Source organism: Arvicanthis niloticus, chromosome 3, assembly GCF_011762505.2.
Source record: "Arvicanthis niloticus isolate mArvNil1 chromosome 3, mArvNil1.pat.X, whole genome shotgun sequence".
NCBI classification, from domain to species: domain Eukaryota; kingdom Metazoa; phylum Chordata; class Mammalia; order Rodentia; family Muridae; genus Arvicanthis; species Arvicanthis niloticus.
In genome coordinates this window covers 47351871-47370264 of record NC_047660.1, presented here as the reverse complement: position 1 = coordinate 47370264, position 18394 = coordinate 47351871, and the positions used below count along the sequence as shown (strand labels likewise).

Here is an 18394-nt window from a genome sequence, read left to right as displayed (position 1 = left end):
TCATTGTTTATGTAAATGATCCCGCCAACATGGAAAGTCAGCCAGCAAACTATGAATGCCAGAACCACCACTACTGCAAAACAAGACACAGGCACCGGAGTTACCAGAAGCATTCAAATAAAGTCCTCCCCTCCCCCACCCCTGCAAAGGTAAGTAACAGCAAATAAATTAGAATCTTTACTCAAACAGACTTTCATGCTACCAGAAAAAAAAAAAATCAGGTCGTGAAATGCATTGATGTTTGTTTTCTAACTGTATGTTAGGTTCATACATGTGTACAGACGACTTATACACCAGAAAGAGCACCCACTCCTAAATAGTGGTTTTCGGCAGGCTTCTGCTTCAGAAATATGTTGTTTTTAGTTATAAACAACTGGCAACAGATCCGTGAAGTTTTGATGCCCCCATTTGGTTTGCCTCGGTCTCCAGAATAACTGAACCTTAAATAGAGTCTTCAGCAATCAACCTCATCTTTCCAAGAGAACGATGGGTAAACTCCCGATTGCAAACCTAACAGAGACTGAGCAGCCCCCAGTTACCTGTCCTGGATTGCAGTGACTTTGGAAAATCTTTGCTGTTTCCCCCACAGGTACTGCGGAATAAGTCTACAGGTGCAGATGGTCAGAGTTATGGTGGCCCACCCAGGTGTTCAGAAAAGGGGCGTATCACTTAATTAGGACCCGGATTGTCTGCCGGGGGCTCCTTTCTCTTCCACGGCTTGTGCCCGATGAGCCCGTAGAGGACACCGAGGCATAGGAAGGGCAGAAAGAATTAGGCGGTGGTGACCCTCAGCACAACCAGCGCCTCTAGTTGAGTCGGGCTCTGATGGCACTCGCGCTGAACAGAAGACGGGGACAGCGCTGGTGTCCTCGAGGATCCGGCGAGGGGTTGACTTGCCAAGTGTGGTTTAGGTCCAGATGGGCAGGGAAGCCGGGGAGGACATCTTGCTGGACGCTCACCAGGAAGAAAGGCTCAGCTGAAAGCAGCGCCACAACCGAGAGAGAGGCAATGAGAGCGCGGATGCGGCGCAGGATGACAAGGACCCGCGCTCAAAGCGGTCGGTAGATTGCCAGGTAGAGCTCGACGCTGAGTGCGGTCTTGTGCAGCAGCACCGCATAGGTGCAGCCCAAGCCCAAATAGCCGAGAAGCGGCCGGCCGGCCGGAATACCCAGGGCCTCGAGCGCCACAGGCGGTACAGGTTGAACAGGAGCCCCATCACTGCCATGCTGCCCAGGTACTGCACTGGTTGGTGGTCTACACGTCCCGGTAGCTCTGGATCAGCAGCACTGTCACGACGTTACGGTTTACAGCCACCACTAACAGGCAGAGGCACACACACCGCGGTCACCGGCAGAGCGCCCACAAGAAGACCACCGAACAGCGATGCTCATCACGCAGCGACAGCGAGTCCCACGGCTGTTCCCGCGCGCCCTCGGGCCTGTCGCTGCTATTCCAGGGCATGCTGGTGGGCTTCCTAAGATGAGAACCGGTGCGCCACCTCAGCAAGTGCACCTGGAGGGATGGTGGATTCACTCACTTGCCAGTCCCACTCAGGGTGCAGGTCACCAGTGGGCCGCGTACAGTATCCGCACGTGGCCGCCCCCCAGCACCTGTCTGGACACTGTCTCCCAGTCCCTAGGTATTGTAGGGACTTGCAAGCATGATGGCACTGCAGAGCCCTGAGGCATCCTAAAAAAAAAAAAACCGAGGAAGTGCTTCTACTATCCGGAAGCCAGTCCTAACTAGAAAGAGAACAGTCCAGACAAACAGCAAAGCTCTTTCCAGGTCAGAGACACTGCCTGAGCGTAGACATGTCTCAAATCTGGTCCCTGCTCAGCCCTTACACAAGTTAAAGTCTTACAAGTGAGGGTGGAAGGCGTAGGCCCTCAGGTTAAGGATTCCCCAAAACCTTTGTGGTTTAAAATGTTGATCTCGGGCGCTCTGGGCTGCAGAGATACTCCACACCGTGGAAGGAGAGAACAGATTCTTGCAAGTTCTCTTCTGGCCTCCAAATGCACTGTTGTGGTACACACGGGTGCATATTCAAAAGTAAATGCAAAACAACTTTAAAAGTCACCCTTCTTCGATACATGTAAAAATAATATTAAAATTAAAAAAATTTCAACTTCCCCTCCCAAGCTCCTCCTCCCCTTTGGGATCTGACACTGGGTCCAAATGCCTTCTGCCATTCTCTCATATACACAGGAAGTGTGGGTGTTATGAGGAGTGCTTGCCAGATTCCTCACTGCCCTCTCTGTTCTAAAACCTGCTTCAGCCAAAGTGCAGCAGACTCCATGCCCTCCAGCCCTCCAAGCTCACACTCATCCCCAAGGATCAGATTCCTGACTAATGCCGGCAAGTGCCACACTGGGACAAACTACACCAGGACAAACTACACCGCCCTTGTGATCTTGGCTTCTTGGACTGTTGACTTCATTTCTCTCAGTGATCAGGCAGGTCCTTGACCCCATCTCATCCAGCCACTCCACTGGACTGGAATTATTCTTTACCTGAGGATGCGGGAACACACCTCCATCTTGCCAGAAGTTCATCCCTACATTTGCTTTGTAGCTCATTTCCCCCTCAGGTATCCCTGAAATTCATCTGGTTCTCTCCTTTCCTTGCCCTTCATCCTCCTCACCCTCGTCCATTTTCCTCTATTTCCCAACCTTAATTCCGTGCCCAGTGACACCCTTAGGGTCCTTCCCCTTATCTTGATTGTCACACAGCTCGGCCCAGAAGACAGCCAGCACTCTAGTTAAGCTGTGCTCTGCCTACTTCATGCATGCTCCCTCACGTTGCTGCTGGATATTCACTGAAAAAGCAGTGTTAGCAGGACCTAGCTCAGCAGGACCGACCACTTTCAACACGGGTTACTTAAAACCATAAAAAACCAGATATTCATTATGATTCATGATGGTAGCAAAATTATAGTTATGAAGCAGCAACAAAAATAATTTTATGGTTGGGGAGGTCACCACTACATGAAGAACTATATTAAGGGGTCTCAGATTAGGAAGAAATATTGAGAACCACTGACGTAGCTTCACTTCAGAATCTACTATCTGAATATTTACCCCTCTCTACCTCATTCACTCCCCACTCTTCCAATTCCTACCCTGCATCTTCCTCAATTACACCCCCATCACACACATATACTAGGACGGTGATCTTGCATCCAATTTCTCTAAAAATCCAGAAGCGATTGGAAGGAAACATCTAAACTGTCCCACTACCACACTGCTCTGCCCGCCTTACCGTACTAGACTGAGGAGTAAGCTGGTGGTCCTCGAGGCTGGAGTCAGTTTGACCCACCTCAAGCATTCCATCATCTCCAGGACAACAGATCAACCTCTTCTTCTGCATCATATGTTTTCTTCTGAATCATTTCCACACATTCACTAAAGTTCAAGTCTCTAGGCTCCCTCCTTCTCAACCTTTTAGCAGAGACCATGCAATCTCTTCGGGGTTTATCTGTTTTCCCCTGAGTTTTTAAGTGCAGCGCAGCAAGAGAAAAGAAATGAACCTGAGAGGGTAATGCAGGGTGCAGCTCAGCCAAGGAACAGAGCGCTATGTCCTGTTCAGTTTTCTTGGGTTACCTTTGGGTCCCTATGTGTTGGGGGTAGGACAGGTGTTTTAAAGGTCTTTGTATAGCTAGGGTACCTAACTGTACTTACTCTTGGTGCCTTGGGCTGGCACTTCCGTGTCTTCTCCCTCATCCTCAGTTGTCTATGTGGTCTTTTCCTTGACTCAGAATTCTGGGCCTCCATGGGCTACCAATCCCAGAGTCTCTCATTTCTTCCATTCTGTTCTGTAGGTTGGTACTTGCTCCACTAAAGTGTCACCTAGGCAGGCTGACTGGGTCTCAAGTGGACATCACACCAGTTGTATTTATAGCCCTTTCTACTGTTTTGTGCCTTCCATTCGGATATTACCTTTCTCCATTTTGTGTTCTCTCTAGTGTGTTACATACTGAATAGTATATAAATACTATTTATTTAATATATATCAGCACTATGTGCACCAGAAGGCATGGCTCTAACCTACTGCATCCATAGCAGCTTCTGTTGTCTGGATGGGTACATCTCACAAAATGAGGTTTCAGTATATATTTATAACATTTCTTGGGTAATCACTAGTCGGGTGGATCACTGATAGGGGGAAATCCAAACATGCCTCAGACCTGCAGGTGTAGCTGAGTCTTTATTATAATGGCTTGGCATTCTGTGGTCTAAGAACCAAGCAGTTCTGCTTGGTAGTTCTAGAACCATCTACTAGCAGGTCATCTGATGAGGGGGCTTTCTGAATGGATCAGGGCTGCAGACATCTCTCTACTTGGTATTTGGGGTGAAGGGTGGAGGGAAGGCAAGAATATACATTAAGTCTGGCCCAGCCTTTAAGACCTTGTGTTTCTGAAAGCAAGAGGGCAGAGTCCCTAACAGGCTTCTGGTCTCTGTCAGGAGGCCTCCTAAGTTAGCCTTTGGCAGGATGGGATGTCCAGGGATGTGCATAGCTAGAGCTATGCTATTTGAGCCCTTCTATTTTTCTTTTTAACTTTTTATTGACAATTTGTGGATTTTACATGGACCACAGCCTGCCCATCTCTCCATTCCCTCATATCTGCCCTTCACCCTTGCAACCTCCTCCCCACAAATAAAACACACTCCCACACCCCAGCAATTAAAAAAAAACAAAGCATGGAAAACAACTCATTGTCATAGTGTGCCCCACACATCTTCACTTGCAAATGTTCATTGTGATGAAGTCACTGGTCTGGTTTGAGACCTCTGGCTTCTTTCTGTGTTACCATTAATATCGGCTCCTCATCAGGGCTACTCCCCGTGGGCTACTCCCCAGGGCTACTATCCTGTGGTTCCTGTGTCAAGGAGATCCTGCAGCTTTGGAACATCAGGACTGGCCCTTTTACTCATCCCAACAATTCCCCGATGATAGAGATTTTGGGGTGGGCCAATTCAGACCTGAACTGTGGGCCTGTGTGGTAGGCTCTCCCTTAACCACACCACCAGGGAAAGCTCTCCAGCACTGCTTTGGCTAAGTCAGCTCTCCTACTCCTTGCTGCCCAGTAAAGGTGTGGGGCTCACTTTCCCAAGTGCTGCTGCCTATTAGAGGCTGGCCCAGCTCTCCCATGCCTTCACCATCAAGGCAAGGTTCACTGAGTGGCCCAGGTAAGGTGCAGGGTCAGCTCTGAGTGCGACCTGAGTGAAGGGTCAGGGCTAGCTCTCCTGCTCTCATGACCCCAGAGCCAGCTAGTGCAGGTGGGAAAGGGGAATGGGAGGCATCATCCCTGGATCCGCTCTACTTGAGGCCCAGAGTGGAGGAGCCAGTTCTTCTGCACTTCCATCTTGCTGGGGGTTGGGGGTGTGGGGTGGGTAGCGGGGGTATGGAAGCTTGCATGAGTTAGTAACCAAGCCCTGGAATGCTCAGGCTGATATGTAAAACCCCTGCATCCAATGTTTATAGAACGAGAGGAGACAGGTGCAGTGCTGTATGAGACTTTGACGTCCTCTGAGAGGTATGACAGTTTTGATCCAAAAGGCCCCCACCTCCTCAGCCTAGACGTTTGTAGTACCACATACACAATGACAATAAAAGCAACAAACCCCAGAGGAGTCCTGAGTTAGTGGAAAATGAAGAAAAGCTGAACTTTTCAGTGGCACGGACTCAGGAGCACCAGTAACAGGAAAGTTCTGGGCAGACGGATTCAAGGATGGTCATGGATTTTATTCCTCATGGACAAATGTACTTAATTGAGAGAGAGTCTTACTAAGTTGCCCAGTGTGACATTTAACTCCCAGACTGAAATAATCCTCCTGCCTCAGTCTTTCAAGTAGAGGGGACTAGAATTTTCCTCTTTTTCTTTCTAATGGGAAGTTTACACCTGAATCACCTTTTTCTTTATTTAAAGCAAGACAGTGAATTGGACAAAATCAATTCATTAGGAAAAGCTTTTAACTGTTTTTCTTTTTCAGACAGGGTCTCACTTTGTAGCCCGGGCTGGTTTAGAACTCATGTAGACACAGTTGCCTCTGCCTCCCACGTGCTGGAGCTTCTAATTTCATTCTTGAATCTACTAGATTGAGTTGCATACTGAGTATGTGTCCCCTCAGGCTGAGGTTCAAAGACTGCTGGGAAAATGTAAGCCCCTTGGGAGAGAGGAGATGTACTCTTCCCCCATGAGCAAGCCTGAAGAGACCTTGGTTACCACAACAAGGTCAAGTGACGGGATCTAGGTGGAGTTACCCACCTTGGCTGCCCGGAACGCAGAAGCAGAACTGCCCCTGGGCTTGCCTTGAGACATCTCTGACCATGACCTAGAACGACTATGGATTATCCCACCCATCTGGAACCAGGAGGGGTTGTGGGTTGGGTCTTCCCCTTTAAATTGAGAGCCAAACATTAAAGCTTTGGGCCTTGATCAGAGAACTTTGTCTTGGCCTCATCTCTTCTCGACCTCCTTCCCCCTTCATTCCCAGCCCCCCTTTCAGGTGAATCCAGTTGACTTGCGGCCGCGGGCGGCTACAAGGAGATACTTCATTTTCTTATATAGGGAGCAAACGGTTTATAAATAAATAAAAAAAAAAAACCCATATCTCAAAAAAGAATGATACAACTTTTATTTTCCATGGATTTTACAGATACTTTTGCTACATAGTTTATGTATTCTTATGAGATTATACTTTTTCACTTGTATGAAGTTCAACCTTATACAATTTTAAGGTGGTATGTTTGGTAGTGTATTTATAATCTTTAAAAAGTTGAGTTTTTGGAATGTACAGTATATGAGGTAAAATCAAGATTACATTAAAAACGGTTTTCTCCTCTGCACTAACATCGCAGTGAGGCTCAATGGCGAGGACACTAGTAAATGACATTTACTATCAAAAATAGGAGTTCATCTGAATTACTGTGAAAAACATAAGCCACTGTGTGGCACATTTTACCATTTTAGACATTCAACTATATAGAAATCTCTGGGCTCTTACACTCAGACTCGTTTGTACTGCCAAATGTGGCACTTTTAAGAAGTTCTAGAAAACAATCTTAATCGCAGTTGTTTGGGGGACAAGTTATCACCCTATTCATAAGAGATTAAATAAAATGTAAACATACAGTATATTAGAGTGACAGGGTTTTCTTACACTTGGAGAGGCCAAGTTTATCCGTTTCTTTTTTGAATAAAGGTTAATGTTTTTTCTATAGCGCAGATCATTTGACATAAAACAATTACAATACATGCCCATTCTATTATAAGGGAAATTCTTCAGAGATCTTCAAAGTACAAAACATACATTTCTTTTTGACAGACAGAAGTACTTAGTAATCACTAAAATGCAGACCTCAGCAACTAAAAATTAGTGACTTACTACTCTAAAATCCAAATAATAAATTAAAGAAGCTAGTTACAGATGTCTACAGATAACGTGATAAAACAAAAATTTCATATAAATTCATTGCAGACTGTATTATTACTGGCAGTCATTGACATCGAGGCGAGATGTACAATGTGATATGACAAAATTCAATCTGATCATCCAATAACTCACAAATGCAAGCTCACAAACATTAATGAACTATGCAATTTGCAAAGTGCTCTAATGCAACGGTACCCACATGCAATCAACAATTTGGAACAGTATCCAAACAGACATTATACATTAAACATTAGTTTCTCAAGAAAGAAAGCAGCTTGAAGTTTACTGGTGCAAATTAATTTTGTCTTCAGATTTGGTACCCCAAACAAAAAGGCTGAGTTTGATTAGAAATCCTGATGGCAACAGTAGTAGTTACAGGAGATGCTGCAAGACCATTGGGAGTCCTTCAAAGCTAGCCTAGACCAGGTGATGAGTGTGGACACATCTCCTTACCTGACTGTCTGCACATAGACCCAATGTACATGTGCCGGCATGCATGCGCATGCGCACACACATGCATATACACACATATACACACACACACACAGACACACACACACACAGTTTCAAGACCCAGAAAACAGAAGCTAAATAGGCTTCAAATTTAGTTATTATTTAAAAGTCCTCTGTTCTCAAATCCCAAAGAGAGGTACTGTTCAAGTAAAGACTGGTATTTCTGGGTCTGCTTTCTTGGACTCACTTGTGAGTTTGTGTGTGTGTGTGAGAGAGAGTTTGTGTGCGTGTGTGAGTTTGTGTGTAAGGAAAAACTCCACACTCAACAAACAGAAAACTTCTTTCTCACTTAGATTCCTTCATCCAGTTTGTTTGCTAAGCCCTCCAGTTCTTCATCCAAGTCCCACTTACCAAACAATTAAGACAAATGAGGAGGTAGAAATACAGCACTAGATTGCGTTCACAGCATCAGACTTGAACAAGTTTCGTAGAGAACGTTAGTGTAAATTCTAGTCATTCTGAATTTTTCTTTTACATGGCAACCATCTTTGAAACAAACAGATGTAGTTATCACTGGTTTACTCATGCTGACTGGTCAAAACAATCATAAGTGGTGTCTTTAGAAAGTTTGTTTTACTAGAAGGCATATCTGGGGGTGGGGGGAGGAAGAAAAAAGAAAAAAAAAGTCCCAACCCAAGAACAAAATAAACAGCCCTCCCCAGATTGATGTTTCTGTGGCTGAATTCCCATGAAGAGCCAGCCTTTGCCTAACAACAGAAGAACTGAAAATGCTAAAGCCATGTTTCAACAGATAGTCTCAATGCCAGTGCTAAATGCCACCATTTTGTAAAAGCAATACAGAAATAATTTTAGTACATGACAAAATAAAATGTAATACAGTGTTAAAAATAAAGTTATATTTTCACTTGATTACAAAGTACTGAATGATAAAGGCAATCAGAATGGAAAAAAAAGCAAACACCACCAGGATGACTGCGGCACACTGCTCGTCACTCAGAGTACGCCGGGTCCGTGCACTGTCCACAGTGTCTCTGCTGCTGCTGGCTGGTGGCTCTGTCCTCTGGGAGATGAAGAACACTGTGGTGCTGTAGGGACCTACCAGATCGTGGTGACCTGCAGGGTCTTGGCATTGTCGAATGGCACACACGCGAAATCGATACTCACAATTCAGCTGAAGGCTGGAATACCGGAATGAAGTATCAGGGCCCTTGTAAATCTGTTAAGGACATATTAGAAAAAGAATGGAGTATAAAGTCTGGACAGAAAATACTAGCACAGCTACATCCTGAAATTATTTCAGATGTGAGCACTTGAGTATCACTCATTTCATCTTGTGCCCGTGCGATGTGTGGATACTTGCCCACGCAGGCCAGAAAGCAATGCTGCCTGTCTTACCTCCTTCTCTCATTTTCTACCTTAGTTATTAATATTTTCTGAGAAGTCTCTCGTGAACCTGTAGCTAGATTGACGACTCCCCTGTCCATCTCCTATGCGCTAGGATGATAGGCACATGGCTTTTATGTGGGTACTAGAGCTAAAAAAAAAACTCAAGTCTCCCAGCTCGCATGGCAAGTACTTCACCATCTGCCAGCCTTGATTTTACCTTTTAAGTGACATTTAAAAACATGTAAGCACTTGCCTGTTTGCTGCAAAAGTGAAGATGTGAGATAGTCCTCAGTTTGTAAGTTAGAGTTAAGCATGTGCTCCAAAGTGACAAAATACCAAATACAGAACTGTATTTCCCTGATTTACTCAAATAGAAGAAAAAGATGGCTTTTTTTTTTTTTTTTTTTTTTTTTTTGGTTGCTGTTCTTTGTGAACTCACTGTTTAAGAGAGGAGATTATATAATCTTGTTCACTTCATAATCAGGGGACCTGACTACCTAACTAGTGAATTTCTTTAGTTTAAGACATCTGTCGAATCAAACAGAACAGAAGCTATCAATGGGTATCCACTGCAATCACTTTGTTAAGAGACTGGTCACTTGGAATCAGACTGTATCTTACAACCTAACTCTTCGGCCATGACTCATAAGAGAGATGAGCATTACTGGAGCTACATGGATTTCCATTGGTGTGTCCTAGAAACAAGGAAGCTATACACCAGAGCTGGTTACTCCATGACTCAAGCCCTGCACTGTGGGGGCATAGTTCAGTGAGCACTTACCTCACAGGTACAATGGGCACAGTGATAGTTACACATGGCAATCATGAGATTAAGGGGAACTACTGCTTGTTAAGAGAGTGAGCACAGTACCCAGCTGACAGCGGACACTCAGAGACATTACCATTCTCACCAATGAGACATTCCATTCCTGTCACTGAGAAAACCAAGGCTCCCTGTCAAACCTCTTCTCAGGTGGCTTCTTTCAGCTGCTAGTAGGCTATAAGCCATACTTACAGATAGATGCCTGTGTTGGCATTCTGTCAGGCTTTCTGCCTGTTTCAATTGCATTTATGTTGTAAATCAAGTTTTTAACAAACTAGTTTATTCTCAAAGAGGCAATGTAAGATCTAATTTCATTAAAAAAAAAAAAAAAAAAAAAAAGTCTGCACAATCCAGAATGTAGTGGGTATCTAACAAATTAGTGAAATCAGTGACTTCAAGTAAAAATGTAGATACCAATAGGAAAAAGGAACTTTTATTTTAAGAAGCCATATTTGTATCTTAAGGGAAAGTGTTCTGGTTCTAAGAAAACAAATCAGTGTTTCAAGTAGAAATGTAGAAAGGACTCATGTCTGAGGTCTGATAGAATAACTTACATACAATAGGAAATTACAGAAGAATTCAATGTAAAGCTGTATACATATATAAGATTATTTTAGTTAAAATATGCTTTTATCTTATGGGTACAATAAAGTCATTTTTAATTTTGTCTTCCTCCTCCCCTTTTCTGAGATAGGTAGAATCTTGCTTTGTAGTACAGGCTGGCCTTGAATTCAGAATATTAATTAATTATTATTTTTACTTTGAGCTTTCTTTTCTCATTTTATCTTCAGAAGAGTATGATATTATGGCTAGAGAGGAAAAAATCGTCAACAAATGGCTTGAGGGTGACAGGTGATGAAATACAGAGAAAGAAATAATACATGAACTGTACTAAGGTTTTTTCTGTTTGTTTCTTTTTCTTTTTTAAGACAGGGGTTCTCTTTGTAGTCTTGGCTGTACTAGAACTCAGAGATCTGCCTGCCTCCGTGTCCTATGAATGATGGGAACAAAGGTGTGAACTACCACATCCAGCTCTAAATTTAGGTATTTTTAACTCAAAGAGTCTTTAGTAGTATTAAGGTGTTTAAGAAATTCTTATCATTTTATAGCTCTTGCTATAAAACAGGGCTATGAAGCCTACAGTGGGCCTAGGTATGAGTTGGTAAAAAACCAAAGGACAGAGATAATATTCATTGCTTTGGATACTGAAGAAGCTGGATGAGATCTTGTTTTTTAGTTCTACTTGGAGAGATGGGGAGCGAGACAGAGCGGCATCTCATAGGGCCCACAGATACAGTACTGGAAAAAACAGGTTCTTGTTAGAAATAACTCAAGGGGTGTACACACCCAGGAAAAGCCATTCAGTCTGTCTGAGGGGTTTACACACCCAGGAAAAGCCATTCAGTCTGTCTGAGGGGTTTACACACCCAGGAAAAGCCATTCAGTCTGTCTGAGGGGTTTACACACCCAGGAAAAGCCATTCAGTCTGTCTGAGGGGTGTACACACCCAGGAAAAGCCATTCAGTCTGTCTGAGGGGTGTACACACCCAGGAAAAGCCATTCAGTCTGTCTGAGGGGTGTACACACCCAGGAAAAGCCATTCAGTCTGTCTGAGGGGTGTACACACCCAGGAAAAGCCATTCAGTCTGTCTGAGGGGTTTACACACCCAGGAAAAGCCATTCAGTCTGTCTGAGGGGTTTACACACCCAGGAAAAGCCATTCAGTCTGTCTGAGGGGTGTACACACCCAGGAAAAGCCATTCAGTCTGTCTGAGGGGTTTACACACCCAGGAAAAGCCATTCAGTCTGTCTGAGGGGTTTACACACCCAGGAAAAGCCATTCAGTCTGTCTGAGGGGTTTACACACCCAGGAAAAGCCATTCAGTCTGTCTGAGGGGTTTACACACCCAGGGAAAGCCATTCAGTCTGTCTGAGGGGTGTACACACCCAGGAAAAGCCATTCAGTCTGTCTGAGGGGTTTACACACCCAGGAAAAGCCATTCAGTCTGTCTGAGGGGTTTACACACCCAGGAAAAGCCATTCAGTCTGTCTGAGGGGTTTACACACCCAGGAAAAGCCATTCAGTCTGTCTGAGGGGTGTACACACCCAGGAAAAGCCATTCAGTCTGTCTGAGGGGTTTACACACCCAGGAAAAGCCATTCAGTCTGCCTGAGGGGTTTGAGGGGAGGTGGCTAGGGCTCAGAATGCAGAGTTAAGTCACATCACACTGATCCCTTCTTCTAACATTACACATCTGATAACTGACATGGGAAAACGTCTGTTTACAGTATTTTTGGGACCTCTGTTATTGTTTAGATTACATAGAACGAAAACACCCTTTTATGTTTAATCATAAAACATTTTATGTTATGAATCATGTTATGAATCAATCATTCATTTGCAGGAAGAGTGACTACACAACACACTTAAGTTCAGAGACAGCAAGAACATGTTACTCCTTCCACTCTACATTTTAACAAAGAAATGCATTAAAATTTAAGTGTATGAACTCTAAAGTGTAAAGTCTACTTAGTAAAACAATTTCAAATACTGTGCCAATGCAAGAGGATTTTCTACAGAGGCTTGTGAGGGACCTGAAGAGTTTGGGAAATTGCTATTCGTCCTTATTTTGGTATTATAAACATATCATTATAAACATATCACAGATAAGGAAAACATAACTGAGGCTTGAGGACAATGAGAATTAATACCTCTCTGTGTCTAGTTCTATCTTCTAGGATTTCGTTTGTCTAGCCATATAAATTTAACTTAACAAGGACTCACACTATAATTCAAATAGTTCTTAACTTTTGAAGACAAATGTATAATTTACCTTTGAAGCCTTGTCACAGAAGAACAGATTTGTGTGTGTGTGTGTGTTCAAGAGAGAACGAGAGAGGGGCAGAGGGAATGAGAGATTTCCCATCACTTTTGCAGAGACTATACAGTGTTATTTCAATCAGTATAAAACAGTGATTCCGGAAATACATTACTTTTGCATGGGATACAGACAAGAAAGGCTTAATCTCAGTACCAACCAAACCAAATGTTAAATACTTCCCTAAGATATAACTTGATTACATTGAAAAATCAGACCAATATATAAGCATGCCATCTTAGCAGCTATGTCTAGTCATGTGATATGATCCTTGTCTAGCTTATGGATACTTCCAGTAATGGTTTTGTGGGCTCTGAGGAGTGCTGCACTTACTCTCCAGAAGCCTGCAATGGCCATGGTCTCAGGACTCATGCTCTGCTGCCATCACAGCACACATGACAACTTGCCCGGCTAAGCAGGTGGACCACTACCTCAGTGTGTGTCTATGAGAATGTTCTGGAATAGACCAGGATGTGAACTGATAGAGTACATAATCCTCACCAGTGTGGATGGGCACCATCCAATGTTGATCAGAATGAAATGTCAAAGAAAGGCAGGTTCATCATCTCTGCTTGGCTGGGACACCCTTCTGCTGACTCTGGACTCCTAGCACTCCTGGTTCTCAGGCCTGAGAGTCTGAGTCATAAAGAGACCACTGGCTGTCCTGGGTACCTTAGCACCTCTAAGCAACAAGAAAGCTCTGAACGAGTCAGTCTTTTTGGTTTTATACTTAGAAATCTAAAGTGATGCTAATTTAGATTTAAGGTTAAATGAGAATTAGCATTACTGCTTTGTGTAGTGACATAAACTTATTAAAATTCATATCCTACCAAAATATGGAATCTCTAGCTCCTTTAAAGTTGTGGTTAGACAACTACATTTTCTTTAATATTAATATGGCTTCTTACTTGGAAGAAAATCTGCTCATCTGTAAATTATATTTGAAATCTAATTATCATGTCACTTAACAGATGATTTAATGGAGCAAAACCATGCCAAATTTAACTCCTGTAGTCCTTTGATATTTTAGTTAAGATATTATTATGTCTATATAATTTGAAAAACAAATACATGCATTAAAATTAAAGTAAACACAAACACTTTGTAAGCCCTCATATGTAAAGGCTGCCAGAAAAAAAAGAGGGAAAAAAAATCAAATGAAGTGCAATACTTCTGGAGACCACCTTGGTCACAGACTCTCATAAGAAACACTGACAGTTACTTCCTCTGTCACTTATGTATCAGAAGCTGTCCTGAAAATTTCCCTGCCAGGAAAGTGACACTTCCTCTAAACTTTTATCATAAAAGGCCACTGTTATAGTCAATACATAATAACAATTGTTATATTCAAGCACTAATAATAGCAATAATACAAAGACCACTTACTTTACATTATTAACTATAAAACTTAAAATAGTGACTTCCTTACAACTTACTCTTGTTATATGCTCATCTAAATATTATTATTATATAATTATTATTACTGAAGCCATCTTACTGATTTCCCTGCTTCTGTCTTTGTCCCACAACACTTATAATCAAAACGTGTCTGAATATTCAACTATCCTGATTTTAAAAAAAAGCCTCCCCTGGCTTCTCCCTTCACTTGGAGTTAAAGTTACTCATGGTCCAGGGTGTCAGTGTCATTTCCAAATCACCTCTATCATGATGGCTTCCTTACTGCTCACTTCTCAAGAGGACTATGGGTTAGATGAAGTCTGTAGGGGGTGGAGCGTTGAGGGGGAATCAGGAACTGTCAAGTCGATTTCAACAAGCCTCAAGAGTCAAGAGTGCTGTGAAGGTTAGCTACTAGGCTGACAGGATGGGCGCTTTATTTTCTTCCAGTAGTAGCCATTGAGAAGAAACCACTGACTTCATCAAGTTTGTCTTAGGGTATCTCTTTGCCTCACATTGGCCACTTTACTGCTGATGAAATTTTAACAAGCACTCAGCTACCTTGGGGCCTCTTCTTGGCTTCACAAAGAACTTCCTTAGGGAAACTACAGTTCCCCAGTCCTTGGACTCAGCTTTCTCCTTTCTCCAGTGCACTTGCACCTGTCTCCCTCACATACTGCATATTGAGGTATGTCTTTCCACTCCACTGGAACTTCCATGAAGGTAGGTACTTTTCACTGCTATGTCCTGATTGCTGGCAATGGCTCAATGAATACTTGCTGAATGAATGAACAATCTGTCCAAGGGCAGGCATTCACAAGATATTTTGAATTTCAAGATAGCTGGAATGTAATAAGCACTAAACAAATGTTTCTTAATTAGAACTAAATAGTCAAATCTTTTACTAAAAATAAATAAAATTGAATGATTAAAAATATGTACATATAAAATGGTAACTTGACACATACCTGTTTGAATTCTGAATCTTTTCCCACCATAACTTGAAGATTATAAATAACTGGGTCACCCTTCATTGGCTGTAAATACTCCCATGTAATTTCACAAATGTGATCATTTATTTTCTCAATTTTGGGGGCTGGATGGAAGAAACATGAATAAGATCAGCTCCATTTGATTTCATTTGACACATAACACAGATACAGATAAAAAAATCAACAATTTATAAAGTTAAATAGTAAACTTTTACCACAGGAATGTAAAGAAATTAAAGAAACAACCATCTTTATGAAGTCACAGGACGCTAACTTGGACAACTCATCCACATCAGACAGGCAAGTTCTAGACAGCTTCGCTGGGGGTCTGCTTAACAGATGACTCTCATTGCCTGCTGCAACACTGTCCCAACAGTTCTCTAGCACCAGTTCTCAGAGTGCAATGGAATTTCATCTCTTTGGATAAATACACAAACTTCAATCCTTGCCAGAATCATTTAAAAATAATAGCTACTTTAGAATTAGAAATATGTGTACAGTATATATGTACATGAGGTCACATTTGTATGTGAAGCCAAGCTAAAGAAACATTTGTCTTTCTTAGGGGAGACCTGGCTCCCCAAATATGAAACATTTAAATGACCAGAGTTTGTAATATTTAGTCTTTACGTAACAATAGGAGAACAGCAAATCACCTGATCAGAAACACAATTTACTTATTCAAGTGAGTATTTCCTGTCAGGTCATTAAAGAGACCAGGGATTTTAAGTGCAACACAGGAAACAGCTTTGATGACTGACTGGAGCCCTGAGCATGTGCTTCTGTGTGTGCTCTCATCTAACTGATGAGAGATACTGGGTGCTAAATTATAACCAAAATAGAGCACTTTATTCAGGAGGTTATGAATCACCTTTCAAGGCAGCTGGAACAGATTTTGGAGTGGTGAAAACATACTCTTGGGAGAGAGGACCTTCCCCAGCTTCATTACAAGCTTGAATGCAGAACTTGTAGGACGTAGACTCACTGAGCCTTTGTACCTTGTATGTATGACAAGGTCCTCTGTACAGGGAGACAAACCTGAAATGGAAATAAGCAACTTTACAACAGCATATAAAAATGTCTTCAAACCCACTACAAGTGTATAATCGGGCATGCTATTGAGGATCAAGTGGCTCTAAAACCTTAAAACTCGGGAGCAACTGACAATTATGCTTTCCATTAGATAAAAAGAATCACAGATGTAAGTTTCCCAATCTAACTTGATACAGAAAAATTACCACTAATCTAATGTTCAACCATCCTAAGTTTCTTCTCAGGCTTCTGGTACAGTGTTGACTCTGCCTGCTGCCTTTTATGATTACATTTTTAAAGGCATTAGAACAACATGAAGGCACAGCTTTAATGAGTACTTTTAACCAAGTCTTAATTTACAACACAATTTGAGCTATGAGATAATCTGTACTTAAATTTCTTGTTTTTAATCTGAAAACAAAAGGGGATTGATTCTTAATTCACGGACATAATTCTAGCTAGCTTAGTGACCTTTCTCAGAGATTTACATAGTACTCTGAGAGACTAAAAAATTTCAAATAAATTATCCATATAAACCATTTGGTAGATCCTTATAATTATATATATTTTCCCTAATATATTACTTATAAATTGGATGTTTCTCAATATTTTTAATGGGTAGTTTTAAAAAAGTTAGAAACCAAGGAACACCTGATGAATGCTCAGACAATGTTAACAGCCTTGAGATACATTACGGTTAGGAATAAGAAACAGTTGATGACCTGAAGCAACTAGATCTGTAGTAAGCAGTAACTGAATAAGCCTAGCTTCAGATCCTCTGTAGTACTTTTTCTTTAAATAAGAAAGGAAGGTGGGAAACAACCACACATGAAAACTGCTGAAAATGACAAAGCCATCTTCTGATGCCACCAGAGAGCAAACATGAACCTCCGTAAAACCAAAAAGGAGCAAAGAGTAGCTGAGGAACCGGCTCAATAGTTCAGAGCACTGGCTGCTCTTGCAGAGGATCCCAGTTTAGTTCTCAACATGTATATAGTGCCTCATAAGCATGTGTAATTCCAGTTCCAGGGGATCGAACGTCATCTGCTCACCTCTGAGGACTCTCGGCATTCATGTATTGCACACATACATGCAGGTAAAAGATTCATACATGAAATAAAATTTTAAAAAAAGGGACAAAGAAATCTGAGCTATTAAGTTGGTGTAATTTATTAAACTTATATGTTAATTGATAGATCATTAAAGGTCTTAAATTTTCCTTTTTCCTAGCAATATTCATACTCCAGCAATTCCTCAGATGCTAAATGTATATAAATGGCAGAAGCTTTAACTTTCATCCACTAATTAGAAAGCTTTCTGATAAACTTTTTTGAATTATTCCAAATGCAAAAACTATAAGCTGGAGCAAAATTTAAAGAATCAATTCACCTAGTGCTTGTAGTATATGCTAAAATTATATGGTTCTTTAAAACCTGCACCTTTAGCCAAGCAGTGAGTTAGAACTGTCTCTAGCAAGCCTTCTTGCTCTTCACCCTGAGTACAAATGATCTAACAAGAGTGAGAAGATTTTAAACAATTCATTCAGAACAGTTCATAAAAAGATAAATGGTTATACCACACAATTGGCAAAGAAGCTTCTGGGAAAAAAAAAACTATACATATAATTATGCTATAAATAAAAGCACAGACATTAAGAAATATACACTATAGCCATTAAGGTGTTCCTGAAAGTGATTAAAACCAATGTAAACCTTGGAGAAACTGCCCTTATTATTTAAATGCTTAAGTTGGGCAAACTTCTAATTATGTAAAAAGTACAGAAGTATAATTTGCAATCGTAAAATATTACAAGATTATCAGCTATAGAAAGCAGAAGGCAATATTTATATGGTATATACAGAGTAAATAAACAATCCTAAATTGATATTTAAATAACATTAAAAATAACCTGAATACCATCCTCTAACTGAAATACAGGATTTACTAGAGCAGTGTCAGTCAGTGTGGTAGGTAGGAAGC

At 41.7% G+C, this 18394-nt stretch overlaps 2 protein-coding genes across 8 annotated transcripts in view; both read right to left on the bottom strand.

The window, feature by feature from the left end:
* Positions 1-642: 642 nt before the first annotated feature.
* On the bottom strand, positions 643-1461 carry Mlnr (motilin receptor). Its single transcript, XM_076930520.1, is given in 4 exon segments — positions 643-899; positions 902-1153; positions 1156-1237; positions 1240-1461. Coding segments are annotated over 4 exon segments (786 nt in total). The 3' UTR covers positions 643-669.
* A 5151-nt stretch (positions 1462-6612) lies between these two features.
* The window catches only part of Fndc3a (fibronectin type III domain containing 3A), a 149651-nt gene continuing 137869 nt past the window's right edge, over positions 6613-18394 (bottom strand). For all 7 annotated transcript variants that reach the window (XM_076930751.1, XM_076930749.1, XM_076930748.1 and 4 more), the window contains 3 exons: positions 16254-16420; positions 15359-15486; positions 6613-9123 (listed from right to left, as the gene is read on the bottom strand). In XM_076930751.1, coding sequence (XP_076786866.1) covers positions 8809-9123; positions 15359-15486; positions 16254-16420 — 610 coding nt within the window. In that variant the 3' untranslated portion in view covers positions 6613-8808. The remainder of the gene's footprint in view (positions 9124-15358; positions 15487-16253; positions 16421-18394) is intronic.